Source organism: Asparagus officinalis, chromosome 8 (genome assembly GCF_001876935.1).
Source record: "Asparagus officinalis chromosome 8, Aspof.V1, whole genome shotgun sequence".
NCBI lineage: Eukaryota > Viridiplantae > Streptophyta > Magnoliopsida > Asparagales > Asparagaceae > Asparagus > Asparagus officinalis.
In genome coordinates this window covers 1,517,756-1,534,120 of record NC_033801.1, presented here as the reverse complement: position 1 = coordinate 1,534,120, position 16,365 = coordinate 1,517,756, and the positions used below count along the sequence as shown (strand labels likewise).

The window sequence follows — 16,365 nt, the reverse complement described above, 5'->3', positions numbered from 1 at the left end:
TTTATCTTTGCGTTATTTTCAAACGTTACGTAACGATAAGCTAACGTTACGTTACGTTAAGCGTTATTTTGCATTACGAAACGCGTTATTTTCAACACTGCTCATGTTTTTATCAATTTTATTCCCAACCCAATGGAAAAGAAATATTTGTGCTTTGAAATTCATGTTTTTCGTGGGCTATAGTCCATGATTTTTGTTCATTCTGTTCATTTCGACCATTTTGAAACTCTTCAAACTTCAATAATCACAATCTTTGTGGGCTATAACTTACAATATTTTTCATTGTCGTTCATATGACTCAATGACATAATTATGAGTATAGAATTCACGATTTTGGTGGGTTATAATTGATGATTTTGGCAGTTTTGGTTCGTTTCGTGATATTCATGGGCTATAGTTCATGGAAAATAATTATGAGTGCTTGAAAAATTCTTGATTTTCACGGGCTATAGTTCATGATTTTTGTCCATTTTGTTCGTATAGTATTTAGCAATTTTTTAAACTTCAACATTCGTAATTTTCATGGGCTATAGCTTACAATTTTGGTTCATCGTCGTGATTCTACTCAATGACAACTAATTACGACTACCTCAAAATTGGCAATTTTCATGGGTTATAACTTGGATTTTTAGCGCTTTTCGTCCTAATGGCAAATAGTGCACACTTCAAAATTAATAATGGTCATAAGCTATAATCTATGATTTAGTTTAGTTTCACCGGTCTTGACCAAATGGCAATTAAATTTTCTTTCAAAAAATATCGCAAATTTCATGGGCTATAACTGACAATTTTGTTAATTTTTGTTCTTAGACCTAGTAGATAATAAATATGCATACTCTAATGGGCTATTGCACATGATTTTTATCATTTTTGTTCGTTTCAACTCAATAGCAAATAACTAAGGGGCCGTTTGGTTGGTTTCCTAAAAACCAAGAAAAGGAAATCGGTACAAGGAAACCAATAAAATAATATTTTTATCCATTTTCATCCCTAAAACTCACCCACAACATCCAATAAAATAATATTTTTATCCTCCAACTCATCTCATTTCATCTCATTTCTTACCTTTAAAAATAAATCAAACACAAGAAATGTGTTACATCATCCAACTCATCACATCTCATCTTATCTCATTTTTAAAAATCACACACATCATCCAATAATATTGTGACAACTCATCTCATCTCATTAAACCTTCCTTTGCATCCATTTCCTAAAAAAAACAATAAATTGATTTCCTTAAGTATATGTCACATCATCCAATAATATACCTCCAACTCATCTCATCTCATCTATTTTCTTATTTTTAAAAATGAACCAAACACAATCTCAAAACACCATCAAATAATATACCTCCAATTCATTTCCTTATTTTTTTAACCAACCAAACAACCTCAAAACAAGTTTTTTTTTAAAATCACTCACATCATCCAATAATAAGGAGACAACTCATCTCATCTCATCTCATATTCTATAGTTTTCTTCTTTTTTAAGCCAACCAAACAACCTCAAAACAATTATTATAGGAAATATGTTTCCTATTCTTTTATTTCCCAAATTTTTTTCGAAACGAACAACCCCTAAGTGGGGTTCAAAATTCATGATATTGATGATTTATAACCCACGATTTTTATTCATTTTTGTTCGTTTTAACTCAATAGCAAGTAATTAAATATATATACTTCAAAATTCACAACTTATTGAGCTATATAACCCACAATTTTTGTCCATTTTTATTTATTTTCCCAAATAGCAAATGATTAATTGGTGTTCAAAAAAATGATTTTGTTAGATATAACCCATGATTATTTGTCCATTTTCATTCATTTCAATCCAATGATAAGATTTTAAGTAGAGTTCAAAATTTATAATTTCATGAGCTATAAACCACAATTTCAGTCAATTTTTGTTCATTTCTATCCAACGACAAGTGATTTTCTTCATTTAAAATTCACAATTTCATGAGCTATAACTCATGATTTTTATCCTACTTCATTTGTTTCGACTAAATAGCAAATAATTAACAAGGGTTCAAAATTCATGATTTTCTTGAGTTATAACTCATGATTTTTGTTCATTTGTTTCGTTTTGACCAAACACCCAATAATTATGTAGAGTTCGAAATTCACGGTTTCATAAGACAATTTTTGTGTAATTTTGTTCATTGACCCAATGGTAAATAATTTTGCGGGGTTTAAAATTTACAATGTCATGAGGTGTAACACATGGTTTTTATTCATTTTTGTTTGTTTTAACCAAATAACAAATAATTAATCAGAGTACAAAATTCACGATGTTCTTTAGCTATGAAACACGATTTTTGTTCATTTTTATTTAATTCTGTGGGAAATAATTATGTGAAGTTTAAAATCCATGGTTTTCATGATCTATAACCTATAATTTTTATTTATTTTTTATTTTGCCAAATAATTATGCGGACTTTAAAATTCACGATTTTATGAGCTAACTTTATGCATTTTTTTTGTTTATACCAAATAGCAAATTTGTAACCATAGTTCAAAAGCATGATTTCTTCAGCTGTACCCACGAGTTTCAGTTATTTTCAATTGTTTTGACCCAACAACAAATAATTTTGCGGAATTCAAAATTCAAGATTTCATGTGCCATAACCCATGAGTTTTATTCATTTTCGTTCATTTCAACCCAATGGTAAATAAGTACCCAAAATTTAATTTTTGAAATGTTGTCGAGCAATAATCCACTTTTTTTGTTCATTTTCATTAGTTTTGGCCTAGTGGGAAATAATTATGTGGAGTTCGAATTGACGATTTTGTGAGCTATAACCCACGACTTATGTTCATTTTTTCGTTAAGGCAAATAATTATATGGAGTTCAAAATACAATTTATGAGGTATGAGTTTTGCCATCTTTGTTCGTTTAGACCAAATAGAAAATATTTAACCAGTGTTCAAAATCACATTTTCATGAGCTACAACCCATTGTTTTTGTCCATTTTTGTTCATTACGGCTCAATGAAAATAAATTTAAGTGAAGTTCGTATTTCATGATTTCATGAGCGAGAAGTCACAATTTTGTCCCCTTTTTTCATTACACCATAAAATGAAAATGAATTAAGTGAAGTTCGAATTTCATGATTTCATGAACTAGAAGTCACAATTTTGTCTCTTTTCGTTCATTTTGGCCTAATGATAAATAATTTTATAGAGTTCAAGATTCACGATTTCATGAGTTACAACGCACGTTTTTTTATTTTCGTTCATTTCAATCTAATGGCAAACAACTACCAGAAATTCAAATTCATGATTTTCATAACCTTTAACCCACAATTTTGTTCATTTTCATTTATATCAACCAAATGTAAGTAACTATCGAGACATGAAGGTTCACAATTTAATAATCTGTGGTTTCAGTCATTTATTCATGTTGACGCAATGGCAAATAACTTATTTTACTCAAAGTTAACGATTTCATGAGCTACAACCAATAATTTTTGTCCATTTTTTATTTACTGCCACCAAATAGCAAATAATTAACTAGAATTTAAAATTCATGATTTTTATTTATTTTCGTTCATTTTAGCCCAATGGTAAACAATGATGTGGAGTTCAAAATTCATAATTTTTATGACCTATAATCCTATGATTTTTGTTACCCATCATCTGGACTTCAAAACTCATGATATTATAAGCTATAACCCATGTCTTTACTAAATTTTTATTCATTTCGACCTAAGGGAAAATAAATTTATTTATTATAAATTCATAATTTTATAAGCTATAACCCACGATTTTTGTCAAATTTTATTCGTTTCGACCTAGTTGTAATGAATTAAATAGAATTGAAATTTCACAATTTCATGAGCTAGAAGTCATAATTTTAGTCCATTTTTATTCATTTCAACCTAATAACATATTTTTACAGAGTTTAAAATCCATGACTTCATGAGCTATAACCCACAATTTTTATTCATTTCCGTTTATTTCAGCCTAATGTCTAAAAAATTAAGTGGAGTTTAAATTTCAAAATTCCATGAGCTATAAACAATGATTTTTGTCCCTTTTTTTATTTTAGCCCACTGGCAAATAATATGTGATGTTTAAAATTTACCATTTTATGAGCTATAACCCATAATTTTTATTCTTTTTGTTTATTTTGACCCAATTACAAATAATTAAGCGGGGTTCAAAATTCACAAATTTCATGAGCTATAACGCATGACTTTGTTCATTTTCATTTGTTTCGATCTAATCGTAAATAATTATGTGGATTTTAAAATTCATTATTTTATGAGCTAAAACCCAAGATCTTTGTACTTTTTCGTCCGTTGGGTCAAATAGTGTATAATTAATTGGTGCTTAAAATTACGATTTCATGAGATATGATCCATAATTATTTATCCATTTTTATTTGTTTCGATGCAATGAAAATAAGTTAAGCAGAATTCAAATTTCATGGTATCATGATTTCATGATCTAGAAATCGCATTTTTTTGTCCATTTTCGTTCTTTCAACCAAATGACAAATAATTTTGTGGAGTTCAACACCCACGAGTTCGTGAGCTATTAGCTATGATTTTTGTTCATTTTCGTTCATTTCAACTCTATGGCAAATAAGTAAGCGGCGTTGAAAATTCATGATGTTCTTGATGTAGAACCCACGATTTTTATTTATTTTTGTTTGTTTCGACTTAATGACGAATAATTATATAGACTTCAAAATTCATGATTTAATGAGCTATAATCCATAATTTTAGTCAATTTTTATTCATTTTAACCCAATGACAAATAAATTTTTTATTTACTTTTAATGATTTCATGAGAATCTTTGTCCATATTCGTTTTTTTCAACCAAATAACAAATAGTTAACCAGAATTCAAAGTGCACTGTTTCATGAGTTATAACCTATACTTTTGTCCATTTTTATTTGTTTCCACTGATTGACAAATAATTTTGTAGAGTTCAAAGTTCACAATTTTATGAGCAATAACCGACAATTTTTATCCATTTGCATTTGTTTGGATCTAATGACAATAAATTAAGCAAAAGTCAAATTTGACAATTTCATGAGCTAGAAGTCAAATTTTGTCAATTTTCCATTTCGACCTAATGACAAATAAATTTGTTCATTTAATATTTTACAATTTATGAGTTATAACCCACGATTTTTGCCCATTTCCTTTCGTTTTGGCTCAAAGGCAATAAATTAAGCGCAATTCAAAATTCAAAGTTCATAATTTCATGAGTTCTAACCCACAATTTTTGTCCATTTTTATTCATTTCAACCCAATGATAAATAATTCTACAAAGTTCAAAATTTGCAATTTCATAAATTCTTACCCACATTTTTTGTTCATTTTCATTCATTTCAACCTAATGACGAATAACTAAGCAGAGTTCAAAATTCATGATTTTTCGTAACCTATAACTCATGTTTTTTGTTCATTTTTGTTTATTTCAACCCAATAACAAATAATTATATGAACTTCTAGGTTCATGACTTATTGACATATAAGTTATAGTTTCTATCCATTTTCATTCTTTTTAATCCAATGACGAATTATTTTGTGGAGTTCAAAATTCACAGTTTGATGAATTATATAAGCCACAATTTGTCTATTTTTGTTTATTTCGACCCTATGATGAATAATTTTGTGGAATTCAAAATTCATAATTTTATCGACTGTATAAGCCACAATATTTGTCTATATTCATTTATATCGCTCAATAACAAATAAATTTTCAGAGTTTAAAATTCACGATTTCATGAGCTATAACCCACATTTTTACAAATTCATGAGCTAAAAGTCATGATTTTTTTGTTAATTTTAATGCAATAAAAAATTATTTTGCAGAGTTAAAAATTCACAATTTATTAGTTGTAACCCACAAAATTTATTCATTTTCATCAATGTTGAAAAAACTTTTTTGAAACTCAATTCAAAACTCGCTTCACAACTTTTTGAAGGGTAAATACTTCAAAACTCAAGAATTAAGCTATTTATTCCTTAAAGTTTATGCCTGATAGCTTTAAGCATTAACTGATGTGTGCGCTTTGCGTTTCATAAAACGCTTTTCTTTTGAAGCGCATCCATCGGAGAAGATAGGAGGATAATTAAGCTATTTATTCCTTAAAGTTTATGCCTCATCGCTTCAAGCATTAACTGAAGTGTGCGCTTTGCTAGGGGTAGCAAATTATGACCCGACCCGACCCAACCCATTTGTATTGGGTGTGGGTCGAGTTCTATGGGTCAGGTCATAAACGGATCAACCCGAACTGACTCGTTTATTAGATGGGTAAATTAGGATTGACCCGAATTGACTCGTGTAACCCAATAACTGACCCGTTTAATTCTAAATGGGTTTCGGTCTAGACTCCAGATGAAGAGAAATTCTCACAAAACCTCGACTCTTTCAGAAACCCTACCTGAGCTTGATTCTATGGTGGCGAACGCGCAAGCCGAGGCAACCGCCGCGAGCGGAGGCTGAGCGCAAGGGCAACGAAGGCAAGTCGGCCAGTGACACGAATCTCTGGTAGAATTTGCGCTTGGGAAGTGCTCAACGACTTCGATGCTTGACATTGTGTTAGGGGGGGTGAGGACGTTGAACCGAGTAATGCCGATCCAACGCGAGGATCGCCCGTCATAGTCATATGATGTCGCCGCCGCTCGCTTGATCCGCTGAAGATTGTCGTCGTCGCTGCTGCTGCCGCCTTCTTCTCGCATTGAGATTGCCTTTTCTTTCTCTAGTTTATCTCTCTATGGTTTTGGAGGAGACTGGGACGGAGATTTTTTTGATGTGAATCAAAGAAATGTATCAACTTCGATTTGTGTGCTCTCGCTGGAGCGGATGACAGTGACTGCACATTTAATTACTGTCGAGTTGGGAGAAATTAAAAAAGAGGTCTTGTAGTTACCAAAATCATTAAATAATAAATTAATTTTGAGAAGTCCTTTTTTAGAATTTAAATGAGGTCCTTGTAGTCTTATTTTTCTTCTTTTCTATATTTAACTTGAAGTCTTTTTTTATTTAATTATTATTATTATTTATCTTTATGACAATGTAAAACTAGAAGTATTTAATCTTAGGACTCGAGTTTGAATCCTGTGTCTACCAAAATAGTTGGATAGGTTTGCTCTCTACTCAATAGTTTAAGATTCAATTTTTTTTGCCAACATTGAAGTGAGCTTTGATAAACGGGTCACTCGGGTTATATGGGTCGAGTCGGGTAACCCGTTTAATAAATGGGTCGGATCACATTGGCCCATTTATTAAACGGGTCGGGTTGGGTCACACTTATACGGGTCGAGTCAACTATGACCCGACCCGACCCGTTTGCCACCCCTACGCTTCATGCTTCATAAAGCGCTTTTCTTTTGAAGCGCATCTATCGGACAAGATAGGAGGATAGAAAAGAATTTTTGATTGACATTACAATGCCCTATGTATTTTTTGTATGGCCACGTGAGTGCAAATAAAATATATACGTTATGTATGTAGGTTAGTTTTATATGATTCATTTCTATACTTCACATATTTAACTTTTTTACTAATCAAGACATGAATTATTTACATCAATATATATTACATGTTCATAATTTTTACAAGTTTATAATTAACATACTTATACTCATGATTTGAAGCTTACACCACATGGTTTGAAGCTTAGCCTCGTTTCGTCAAAGTTCTAGATCTTCGCCTTGCGCTTCTGCTTTTTTAAACATTGATTTCCATTCATTTTGACCTAGTAACAAATAAATAAGTGGAGTTTAGAATTAATGATTTTATGGACTATAAGCTATGATTTTTGTTCATTTTTGTTTGTTTGGGCCTAAATGGAAATAACTTTGTGGAGTTCAAAATTCATGATTTTCATAAGCTATAACCTATAATTTTTGTTTATTTTTCTTTATTCCGATTAAATGGCAAATAATTATGAGAACTTCAAAATTCATGATATCATGAGCTATAACTCGTGATTTTTGTTCATTTTCGTTTGTTATGACCCAATGGGTAATAATTTTGTTCTGTTCAAAATTCATGATTTCATTAGTTTTAACCCATGATGCTCTTCTTCATTTTCATTTGGCTCAACCTATTACCAGTTTATTATGTGGGCTCTGAAATTCATGAAATAATAAGCTATAACCCATGAGTTTAGTAAAGTTTTACTCATTTTATTTAATGGAAAATAAATTTGTTCATTCAAAATTTACAATTTTATGAACTATACCCCATGATTTTTGTCCATTTTCGTTCATTTTGACCTAATTTCAATAAATTAAATAGAGTTCAAAATTCATAATTCATGAGTTTAGTTATGATTTTATCCATTTCGACCTAATGACAAATAATTTTGCAAAGTTTAAAATTCACAATTTAATGAGCTTTGACCCATGATTTTTGTTTATTTTCGTTCATTTCGGTCTAATATAAAAAAATTAAGCGGAGTTCAAATTTCACAATTTCATGAGCTATAAATAATTATTTTTGTTCATTTTTGTTCATTTTGATCCATTGACAAATAATTATGTAGAGTTCAAAATTTATCATTCCATAAGTTATAACCTACGATTATTATTCATTTTTATTGTTTCGATTGAAAAAATTAAGCGGGGTTCAAAATTCACAAAGTTCATGAGCTATAACCCATGATTTTTTTATTCATTTTCATGTGCTTCGATACAGTCACAAACAATTCTGTGGACGTTAAATTCACAATTTCTTGAGTTATAACCTAAGATTTTTGCCCATTTTCGTTCGTTCATCTAAAGAGTATATAATTAATTAGTGTTCATAATTATGATTCCATTGGCTATAACCTATGATTATTTATCCATTTTGTTTGTTTCAACCCAATGAAAATAAATTACGTGGAGTTCAAATTTCATGATTTCTTGATATAGAAGTCACAATTCATGTCCATCTTCATTCATTTGGACCCAATGATTAATAATCTTGTGGACTTCAAGATCCACAAATTCGTGAGCTATTTCCCACGATTTTTGTTCATTTTCAATCGTTTCGACCTAGGGGCAAATGATTATGTGGAGTTCGAAATTCATTATTTTCATGAGCTCTACCCCACGATTTTTATTCATTTTCAGTTGTTACAACCCAATGGCAAATAATTATATGGACTTCAAATTTTACGATTTAATTAGCTACAACCCATGATTTTAGTCAATTTTTATTCATTTTGACTCGACAAATAACTTTGTTTATTCATTGTTAATGATTTCATAAGATATAATACGATTTTTGTCTATTTTTGTTTATTTCGACCAAATAGCAAATAGTTAAATTGGAATTCAAAATTCACGGTTTCATAAGGTATAAGCCACAATTTTTTCATTTTCATTTGTTTCAGCCTAGTGGAAAATAATTTTGCGAGGTTCAAAATTCATGATGGCATGAGCAAATAACCCACAATTTTTATTTAATTTTTATTTGTTTCGACCCAATGTCAATAAATTAATCGAAACTCAAATTTCACAATTTCATTGATTTTTGTCAAATTTTATTCATTTCAACCCAATAGCAAATAATTTTGTTTATTCAAATTTATAATTTAATGAGCTATAACCCACGACTTTTGTCTGTTTTCTTTTGTTCTGACTCTAGAGGCTGTTAGGTCTCATGTTTATGAGCCTATATCTCTAATCTTATTTTGATGATTTACAAATAATTCCTAACATCATTTGTCTAGTGTTTATGTTTGCCTATTAGGTATTCTAGACAAACATCGTTGTTGGAGGTTGGATGGATTGCGCCTTCACGATGATATTAAAAGGAGGTTGGCGGAAAAGTGGAATGACATTCTTGCTAGGATATATTTGTTAACAAGTTTTAATTGGCATTAAATCGGATTAGATTAGCACATTACCCTATTCACCCCCCTCTAGGGTAATTTCAGAGGCAATAAGTTATGCGGAATTCAGAATTCAAAATTTAAAATTGGCGTTTTCATAAGCTATAACTCATAATTTTTGTTCATTTCAACCTAATGACAAATAATTTTGTAGAGTTCAAAATTCACGTTTTCATTTTGATTGTTTAGGAATTAATTGTGTAAACTTCAATATTCATGATTTTTATGTGCTTAGTCCATATTTTTTGTCCATTTTGTTCGTTTCAAGCATTTAGGAATTAATTGTGCAATCTTCAATATTCGTGATTTTCATTGGCTAACCCATGAACTTTTGTCCATTATCGTTTATTTGACCCAATGACAATTAATTACGACTACTTCAAAATTCGAGATTTTGGTGGGTTATATCTAGTGGAGAGCAAACAGTCGTGGTTGGTTTTAACCATTTTTCGACCACACCGAACCGAACCGAGTTAGACATAGAATCGAACCGAACCAAAGCAAAATATTTTGGTTTGGTTCGGTCGACTTTTTCGGTTCTTAAGATCTTCAACGTTAAGTAGCAACCAAGAAACAAAAGCTCTCGCAATGGCCAAAAGTATCATGTAGAGGTGGAAGTAGAGGTCAAAGAAGAGCCGAAAGCAAAAAGAAGGTGATGGCGATGTAATTTGCTTATTAAATGCCTTGTGTTTCGTGAGAGGACAAAGGACTTTCTTTTGGGTATCTACAACTTGGTAAAAGAGGGAAAACCCGTGGACCCCACAAACATTTACGTGTAACAGCTCGTTGAGTTGGAAATTGGATTAGTGACATGGGTGCATGGGTGGATCCTATGAATAGTGAAAGAGGGTATCGAGTAAGTAGGATACATACCAAGTTTTTAATATATTATACTTAGTGACCGTACAATATTGGGCCAGTTAGAAATGTTCCAGACAACTGACTAATTAATAAAGGCGTCGTTTATTTTGAGTCTTCCATTCACTTCTCACTTGACTAATCACCAGCTTGGAATCCCCTCGAAATTTGAGATGCCTTGCATTGAGCTGAAGTGCTGCTTGTTGGCCTGCGATGAAAGCTTACTAGGTGCATTTAAATGATTATTCAGTCGGTTCGGTCATTGTGGTTTTAAAAGTATTTGAACAGACCAAACCCAATTGTGTACAAGACCAAATCGAATTACTGAATTTCGGGCAGTTCAGTCGATTTGATCGGTTTAAAACAAAATTTCCTCACCCTTAGTTATAACCCATGATTTTGGCAATTTTCATCAGTTTCGTCCTAACGACAAGTAGTTATATATTCTTCAAATTCACGATTTTCATAGACTATAAGCCATGATTTTAATTCTTCGACCTATTGGATAATAAATGTGTGTATTTCAAAGTTTGTTATTTTCATGTGTTATAGTGCATGATCTTTGTCCATTTTATGCATTCCGACCATTTTGCAATTAATAGTGTGAACTTTAATATTCATGATTTTCATGTCTTATAACCCACATTTTTTTTATTATATTGATCATTTATTTGACCCAATGATAACAAATATGACTACTTCAAAATTATCGATTTTGGTGGATTATAAATGGCTAAATATTCATATTGCTATTTTAATTTCATCCCATTTATCAAGAAGGTATTTTAACTAGGCAAACCTACTTTAAGACATTTTAATTTATTCAACTTACCAACAAGACCCTTTTTCTCGTCGGCGACCAGTTTTCCGATGAGAGCTCGTCACGTGCGTGGCACGTGATGACTGTTTTTTAGCTGCTGATGTGGCATGGATTTTCTGACATGGTGGTGTTTAAAGGCAGAAATTAACCCTCTAAAAATCTCAATTCACCCAAAATAGGACAGATCGGTGCTACATCAGCAGCTAAAAATCAGTTTAAGTCATCACGTGCCACGCACGTGACGAGCTCTCGCCGGAAAACTGGTCGCCGATGAGAAAAATAGTCTTGTTGGTAAGTTGAATCAATTAAAATGTCTTAAAGCAGGTTTACCTAATTAAAATACCTTCTTGGTAAATTGGGTGGAATTAAAATACCAATATGGGTATTTAGCCGATTATAAATCATCATTTTCTTTATTTTTTTTCTTTTTATCCAAATTGCAAGTATCTATACGCACTTTATAATTAGCGATTTGCATGGCTTACTGCCTACTACTTTAGTCTATTTTCATTACTTTCATCCTAGTTGCGTTAAATTTTCATTTATAAAAAAAATCATGATTCCATATGCTATAACCCACGATTTTTATCAATTTTTGTTCTTTGATCTAATAATAAATAAATAAGTATACTTCCAAATTCATGATTTTTGTGGGCTATAGTCCATGAATGTTATATTTTTTCGTTTTGACCATTAAGCAATTAAGTGTATGAACTTCAACATTCGTGGTTTTCATGGACTTTGTGACACGTGATTTTTGTCAATTTTCGTTCATTTTGACCGAGTGACAAATAAGTTTTTTTTTTAAATTACGATTTTCAAAGGCTATAATTAATGATTGTCTTTCAATTTTTGTTCTGCAATCCAATGAGAAATAAATGTGTACTTTAAAATTTGTGATTTTTCATGGGCTATAGGCCATAATTTTTATCTAGTTTTGCTTGTTTCAGCTATTTAAAATTAATTGTATGAACTTCAATATTCAGTATTTGCTTAGGCTAATAACCCATAGTATTTGTTTGTTATCATTCGTTAGACCTAATGACAATTAATTATAAGTAATTAGCAGTTTGCATTTTTGGTGGGTTATGACTCGAGACTTTGGCATTTTTTTCGTTTACGACCCAATGACAATTATTTATATGTACTTAAAATTTTGTAATTTTCATGGGCTACCCATTATTCTAGTCTATTTTCGATAGTTTTGGATAAATGTCAATTAAACTTTCATAAAAAATCAATATATATCAGGGGCTATAACTCATGATTTTTGTCAATTTCATTCATCAAATCGATGGAAAATAAATGTATTCTTCAAAATTTGTGATTTGCGTGTGTTATATGGTAATTTTTGTCCATTTTCCATTTTGACCATTTAACAATTAAATTTGTGCGAACTTCAATATACGCAAGTTTCATGAGCTATAACTCATGATTTTTGTCCATCATCAGTCATTCGATTCATTGGCAATTAATTATGACTATCTTAAAATATGTGATTTTGGTGAGTTATAATTCATAATTTTCGTAATTTTTCTTCCTTTCATATTAATGGCAAGTAATTATACATACTTGAAAATTGGTGATCTTTGTGGGCTTTAACTTAATTTTTGTCTATATCATCTATTTGGCTCAATGACAGTTAATTATGACTACTTCAACATTCACACTTATGGTGGGTTATAACTTACAAATTTGGCAACTTTGATTCATTTCATCCTAATAGGAAGTAGTTATACATACTTCAAATTTCACAATTTTTATAGCCTATAAGCCACAATTTTAATTTATTTTCTTTTGTTTCAACCAAATGGCAATTGAACTTTCTTTCATTAAAAATCGTAATTTTTATGGGCTATAACCTACAATCTTGTCAATTATCATTCTGTGACCCAATGAATAATAGATATTCGTACTTTAAATTTGTTATTTCATGAGCTATAGTCAATGAAATTTTCCCCCATTTTGTTCACTTCTACCATTTAACAATTTATTGTGTGAACTTTAATATTTACGGATTTTATGGGTTATAACTTATAATTTTTGTTCATTATTGTTCAGTTGACCCGATGACAACTAATAGACTACTTCAAATTTTGGGATTTTGGTGGGTTATAACCTCTCATTTTGGCAATTTTTATTCTTTTTATCCTAATTCTAAGCAAGTATACACACTTCAAATTTTGTGATTTTCATTGGTTATAACCGCAATTTCAGCCTATTTTTGTTAATTTCACTCTCATGACAATTAAATGTTCTTTCATAAAAAAATGTGATTTCCATGGGCTATAACCCGTGATTTTTATCAATATTTATTCTTCGTTCCAATGGAAAATAAATGTGTGGTTCAAAATTCATGATTTTCATAGGCTATAATCCATGAAATTTTTTCAATTTGACCATTAATCAATTAACCATGTGAACATCAAGGTTCACAATTTTCATAGACTATAATCCATGATTTTTGCCAGTTTTTATTCGTTTTGACCAGATGACAAAAGGTTCTTTGTCTTTAAATATCGCAATTTTCAAAGTATAACCCACAATTTTTGTCTATCTTTTTAACAATGCAATGGGAAGTAAATATGCATATTTAAAATTCATGGTTTCATGAGCCATATATATTTTTATCCATTTTGTTCGTTTCAACTATTTACGAACTGCTTATGTGAATTTCAATATTCACGATTTTAAGGGGCTATAACCACATGGATTTTGTCCGTTATCGTTCATTTGACCCAATGACAATTAATATGAGTACTTTAAAATTTACAATTTTGGTGGATTATAACTCATAATTTTGGCACTTTTGTTCTTTTTTCCAATGCCAAGTAGTTATACCTACTTCAATATTTGCGATTTTCATGGGTTATCATTGCCATAATCACGAGTAATAATCAACCAAAATCACAAATTTTGAAGTACATATAATTTTCGCTATTATAACCAATGAAAATCACAATTTCGAAGTACATTTAATTACTTGTCATTAAGAAGAAAACAAACAAAAATTGCCAAAATCTTGAGTTATAAATCACCAAAATTGCTAATTTTAACTGAAAGGCGTGCATAATTCAAATTCATGGTTTTGTGGGCAGTTACCCACAGTTTTCAAGTTTGCGATTTTTATGGGCTATAACTCATAATTTTTTTTTCAATTTTTGTTCATTCCGATCCTATAGCATGTAAGTTCTTTCTTCAAACTCGCGATTCTCAAGGGCTATAACGCAATGCTATTTGTCAAATATTCATTCTTGGAACCAATGTAAAACAAATATGCGTACTGTAAACTTTGTAGTTTTTATGTGGTATGGTCCATTATAAGAGTTGCTCCGGTTCACTTCTCTTGCAAGATGTGTCAAGAATTTTAATTCAGTCTAGAGTAGAAACAGTACGCGAAGTAGTACATAACGCTTAATGAATCGCTCAGGGTTCCTTTTTCTCCCAGGTTGCAGGACCGAGACTTGTCTCCTTCTAACACTGTCTGTTTGAAGAGTGCACTATCAAAGTACTTGAAATCCTCCTCCTTTGCTGACGATAATTTTAGAGATATGGCCGAAGAGCAAGTTGAATCTAAGTCTTCTGATACTATGAATAACGAGTCAAAATCAACAGGACCAAGCTTGTTTCTACTCCCTCTTAGAACACAAGATGGCTGTCATAAACCTCTATTTGGAAGTTATGATTCCATGCTAGCACAGCTCCGTGATCAGGTAATTTTCTGTATAATCTTCTCTTCTTTGGCTCCAAAATCCAAATTATGATTGATAATTCAGCTTCAGGGGTCTTTCAGATATATTACAATTTACATTGTTTGGCTGCTTACATCTTCTCTAAATAGCTTTTCAATTGGTGACAACAGGAGTAATAAAAATAAGCAAGAGAACTGGAGAGGTGCAGATACCTTGTACTTGATAATATAAATTTGGTTATATATGTTTCTCAGGTCATTGAATAAAACTGTTGAATAACATGTTTGGCTCAAAGAAACCTAGAACTAGATGAATGCTGTTTAAGTTAATTTCTTCTTTTCCTTTCATTTGTTATTCTGATTAAGTGTATACTGCTTCCCTTTTTCAGATACTGTCAATGAATGGCTGTTCATTTGTGAAACCTGTGTCTGAGCGAGATTGGCTGCGTAACTTAGCTAAGATCTGGGAGCTAGTGAAGAAGTCCCCCGTAATTTCTGAATATTGCAAAACCCTTCAGAGATCAGGGTTATTCAGACGATAAATTGGTAGACTGTGAATAGTGAAAAGAACTTCATCACCGCGGGTAATGCCATGACAATTGGGGCAACAATGTCTTTAACATCGATATATACTTAAGTTTACCCGGAAACTTTTTATTATTATTATCAGGAATGTGATCAGATATATCAGAACATTGCAAAAGCCCTTTAAAAATCAGGATTATTGCGGTCACAAACCCATTAGCCTCTGTATTGTACTAATTACTAAAAGAACTGCATCACCTCTTGGAATGTCACAGGACAATAGGGACAAGATTGTCTTTAATATCAATATGCTTCAGTGTACCCGGGGAACTTTGTATGAGATATGTGATCGGTTCTATTTTGTTCCCCTTATTTTTCTGTCAATGCATCAACTACATTGCTCTTCACTGGCATGGAATTGTTTCCTTCTCTGATATTTGCTTTGCAAATTGCTTGTGGAAACAAATGCATCAAATACTTAGCAACGGAACACACATCAATCAGTTATGCCACAAATGAATTTAGCGAGTAATACTTCAAAACGATACATAAGACATAAATCCACTTCTTGAAATACATCACACGCCACAACTGGGAATTGAAGAACGTAAAAATAAATGT

General features: G+C 31.2%; 1 protein-coding gene across 2 annotated transcripts in view; it reads left to right on the top strand.

Annotated features, from left to right (window-relative positions):
• The window catches only part of LOC109822139 (protein SMG9-like), a 31,385-nt gene extending 15,275 nt beyond the window's left edge, over positions 1 to 16,110 (top strand). The window contains exons 7-8 of one of the 2 annotated variants that reach the window (XM_020388303.1): positions 14,977 to 15,241; positions 15,609 to 16,110. In XM_020388303.1, coding sequence (XP_020243892.1) covers positions 14,977 to 15,241; positions 15,609 to 15,761 — 418 coding nt within the window. In that variant the 3' untranslated portion in view covers positions 15,762 to 16,110. Of the gene's footprint in view, positions 1 to 14,958; positions 15,242 to 15,608 lie in introns of both variants that reach the window. The other variant, XM_020388302.1, reaches the window with a different exon arrangement.